At 64.8% G+C, this 4,364-nt stretch overlaps 1 protein-coding gene across 1 annotated transcript in view; it reads left to right on the top strand.

The window, feature by feature from the left end:
- Nucleotides 1-1,172: 1,172 nt before the first annotated feature.
- The window catches only part of MNEG_13724 (hypothetical protein), a gene marked incomplete at both ends in the record, with an annotated part of 4,244 nt that continues 1,052 nt past the window's right edge, over nt 1,173-4,364 (top strand). The window contains 7 exons of the mRNA XM_014037804.1: nt 1,173-1,184; nt 1,222-1,299; nt 1,724-1,852; nt 2,113-2,321; nt 2,540-2,691; nt 2,932-3,101; nt 3,288-3,602. Of these exons, the coding sequence (XP_013893258.1) occupies nt 1,173-1,184; nt 1,222-1,299; nt 1,724-1,852; nt 2,113-2,321; nt 2,540-2,691; nt 2,932-3,101; nt 3,288-3,602 (1,065 nt within the window). The remainder of the gene's footprint in view (nt 1,185-1,221; nt 1,300-1,723; nt 1,853-2,112; nt 2,322-2,539; nt 2,692-2,931; nt 3,102-3,287; nt 3,603-4,364) is intronic.

Genomic DNA, 4,364 nt, shown 5'->3' with positions numbered 1-4,364 from the left:
GACTGTCATGGGCAGCCGACTCAGTCACTAAACGAGCCACCGGCACCACGCGGCCGCTGCCCAGCCGCACGGACGCAGCCACGACGCAGGGCTTCCCTACGAGCGCGTCTTGCGGGTTGGACGGCTGCCCCTCTTGTATGCCACCCACCGTGCCTTGACCACTGTTGCGTGACTGCCCCCCGTGTCTTGCTCATAGCAAATTCGAGCTTGACTGACCAGATTGGACCCCCCATCCCACTGGGAGGGAAATCTTTGAGCGACACAGCAGCACAAGCCACCCAAGGCAAAGTGCTCCACAATCTCAACTGGCCTTCATAGTTTGCCTCAAGAGTGGAGGCTAGAGCATCACAGCCTGCACAACTGCCTGCTGGGCTGGGCCGCTCCGCGGCAGCTGGGGTCTACCGCACCTGTTGTGATGGTGGCCATGACTCATGGGGCGACCCAGATCAAATTGGAGACGTGCGCGGTTCTGTGCTTATCAAGGTGGTTCATGCCACACATATCACAGTTTTGTATAAGCTATAAGTACGGCGCGGTCAAACCTGGGCGATCTCGCAACGAGGCCGAGCGCAAAGTATGCCGCCGAAGCAGGAGGACAAGAACGCGAAAAAGAAAGATGAAGGTTCTCCAGAGTGAGCGTAAGCTGGATTGCCGTCAGGGCTGGCGTCGCCGCCGTTGCCTCGCCGCTCCGGTGCTCGTTGTGCACTGAAACTGTGTGCTAACAGCGCGCAGCCGTGTGTGCACCTGGCGCGAACAAACTCTAGACAAGCAGTATCCATGGCCAGGACACGGCATGGAGCCACATCAAACGTGTGTACCATGTGCAGGGACCGGCTTCGAGGGGAACTTGCTGTGCTGGAAGGGTTCAAGCAGGACCAGGAGCTTGCGCTGGCAATGCTCACAGACAAGCTGAAGCAGGCGAGGCGCGCACGCGGGGCGCAGCGCATGCACAGGCTGCGTGACCACACACGGTGTGTGTGTTTGTGTGTGTGTGTGTGTGTGTGTGTGTGTGTGTGTGTGTGTGTGCTTCCGGTTGTGTGCGTGTGTGTGTATCGTAGAGCAGGGCACGCATGGGGCTGGCATGCTGCATGCAACTGCGGTGCATTGTGCGCATGCAGTGTTTCAACGCCAATCTCAATGCGAAACAGCATGCCAGCATTTGTGGGAGCAGCATGCCGACCCATGTAAGTGTTCGTGTCCGCACGCGTGCCCTTGCGGCAGGCGCGCCTGGAGAACGAGCGGCTGCTGCAGGAGGTGGAGCGCTTCAGGCAGCGCATCATCAGCGCGACGCGCGACTACGTGAGCAGCAGCTCCCCTGGATCACGGCTGCACACAGCCCCACATGCTCGGCTCTTGGGGGTGCAGAGCGTGCGCAGCGGCAGCGAGGAAGGCAGCTGAGGCTCCTTGAAGCTGGGCGGCTGACTTACCAAGTGTTGCTGCTGCTCTCCACCCTGCGGAACAGAAATTCCTGCATCTCCTCCCACCCCATGCATGCATGCAAATGCACACACATTCACCCCCCCCCCACACACACACACATGCACCCATGCACGCGCACACGCTCACGCACGAGCTAATGCGCGGACACACACACACACACACTCTCGTAAACACAACCCAACACAAGCAAACACACACACACACACACGTATGCACACACGCATGCATGCACGCACGCACACATGCCCACACACACACTCACACACACGCACACTCTGACCAGGCTGACATCCTGGAGCACCGCGAGGAGCAGGTCAAGGCGGCAGAGGCGCGGTGCGGCGAGCTGGCGGGGCAGCTGGAGCGCGTGAGGGCCGACCTGGGGCAGTGCAACGAGGACATCGGGAAGCTCAAAGTGGGCTGACCTGGGCTCTGAGGGCCAGGGCGTGGCGACAGGCGGGGGATACGGTGATGGTGGCAGCATGTATTCAGGGACAACTGTGCTGCCGCGGACCGGCCAAGCCCCGCCCCACACTTGCACACCCAATGCTGGGCACTTGTCTCCAGAGACATGATTGTGCACGGCATTGGGCAACATATGTATAGTGCATGCGAGCGCCGGCCCAAGCACGCAAACACGCACACGCACGCATGCACGTGCATGCTCGTACGTAGGGTGACAACTCCATGCTGCAGTCGCGCGTGGAGGACGCGGCCTCGATGCTGACGGACCGGGACACCCTGGAGCAGACCGTGAAGCGGCAGCACGGCGCCATAGAGAAGCTGGACCGGGAGCTGAAGGTGGCGCGGGGCCAGGTCGAGGTCAAGAACGAGGCGATTGCCAAGGCAGAGTGCGCGGCCGATTTCGGGGGCGGGTGGATCGCGTGAGAGCTGCGGCTGGCATGCGGCAGAGTGGCGGTGCGGCAGGGGTTTGTCGCTGGCAGGGTTTCAGGGCTTGATGGTGGCCGCGGGGCAGCAGCCCCACGGCCACTGACCCCTTTGTGCACCGACACTACGCGCGCTGCTGTCGCGCCTGGATTCCGCCTGCCGGCTGAACTGTGTTGCGCATGCATTCACGCGCGCGCACGCGCCGCTGATGCAGGTCTCAGATAGAGGAGCTGACCCTCAAGTGCGCCGGGACCACGCAGCTGAAGCTTCTGTTCAACGAGCCGTGGCTGCTGCAGACGAGCCACATGCGGCTGCGGGGCGACGTGCCGGCCGACCGCGAGGCCAACACTCTGACACCCCTGCCAGGTGCGGCCGCGGGATCCTTGGCAGAGCAACGGGCGGCCTGCTGTTGTTTTGGTGTTGGGCTGCGATTTGGGATCTGGCGAGCGGTTGCCTGTGTTGGTCACAGTCAGGGGTAGCGGCGGCCAGGTGCCGCTTGCAGCACGCGGCCACCTGTGTGCACTGCCCGCCCGTCCAGGCCGCGCCCGAGGCTGCGCGCTCGCGCTCATGCGCACACGCGCGCGCACGGGTTGGCCGGCCCCGCAGGCGGCAAGCAGCTGGTGCTGATGGGCGGCCACTCGCGCACCCACGACGACGCGGGGCGGGACGTGGCGGCGCTGAGCCTGGACAGCCTGCAGTGGGAGCGGCCGGAGGGCGCGCGGCGGGACGCGGGGATGCATGGCCACACGGCCACTAGCATCGGCCGCCGCCTCGTGGTGGGCTGCGCCGGCTGGCAGCAACCTCGGGGGCGGGGGCCTGTGTTGCAGCTGACAACATATATGTTGAGATGGCGATGGCGGCTCTCAGGGAAGCGGCAGAATCCACGGCAGCGCATGCTGCAAAAAGACCGCCGCATTGCCGCCATGCCGCTCCGCCGCTAATTCGCCTCGCCCCCGCCGCAGGTGCTGTTTGGGCTGCGCGGCGAGGAGGCCTCCTCCTCCGCCTCCGTCCTCGCGGCGGACACCCTCCGCTGGGCGCCCGCCGCCGCCCGGCCCCCTGCCGGCGCCGCCGGCGCGGCCGCGCAGGAGCCGACGGCGCGGCTGTCGCACGCGGCGGCGTGCGTGCGGGAGCGCGTGTATGTGTTTGGCGGCATGACTGGCGAGGGGCTGCTGCTGGGGGACCTGTGGTCGCTGGACACAGACTCCATGCAGTGGGCGCAGCACGCGACGTTTGGCGCCGCGCCGGCGCCGCGGAAAGGCGCGCAAGCGGGCGGGGCGGTGCGCGGTCATGATGATGCAGGGGTCTGGGTTGCATGCGGGGGCCGACGGCGTCCTCCTGCTGGTCAAGGCCCCTTCCGACGTCGTGGCAGGGCTCGGGGCGCATGCAAAATCAACATAATATGTTTTTTGCATTTACATTTCTGCCTCTCCATGTCCCCCCCTCTCTTTCGCGGCGCGCGATCGCCAGGGGCAACGCTGTGCGCGACGGACGACGGGCGTCGGCTGTACTTGTTTGGCGGGCACGACGGTAGCCAGCTGCTGGGGGACGTTCACTACCTGGAGGTGGGCGATGACTCATGCTTGGGCGATCACTCATGCATGGCCGATTACTCATGAGTGTGCCTATGAAGGGCTAAGAACGTCAGCGAGGACAGGCGTGGCCCCGGCCGCTGACAAGGGGCGTTGAGCAAGGAGCCAAGGGCAAGGACATGCACCAGCCGGCGGACCGACTCTAGTCCCTGCGCACCGAGCCGGCTTTCTCATCGTCCACCTCGTCCGCGATGAGTGTGCTAATGCACACATGTGCACACGCACACAGCTGCATGCATGCGCTTCGGCCCCCCACACCCACCCCCCCCCCTCCACACGCGCGCACACGCACGCACACGCACACACACAGGTGGAGCGAATGACCTGGAGCAAGGTGACCCCCACCGGCGCCGCGCCAGAGCCCAGGGAGAACCACACAGCCGCCATCCTGGGAAAGTACATGATTGTCACAGGCGGTAGCGGAGCAAACAGCAGCGGCGGCAGCAGCGG

Source organism: Monoraphidium neglectum (genome assembly GCF_000611645.1).
Source record: "Monoraphidium neglectum strain SAG 48.87 unplaced genomic scaffold scaffold04004, whole genome shotgun sequence".
Classification (NCBI taxonomy): domain Eukaryota; kingdom Viridiplantae; phylum Chlorophyta; class Chlorophyceae; order Sphaeropleales; family Selenastraceae; genus Monoraphidium; species Monoraphidium neglectum.
The sequence above is the reverse complement of the archived record's forward strand: the minus strand, read 5'-3'. Positions and strand labels throughout refer to the sequence as shown.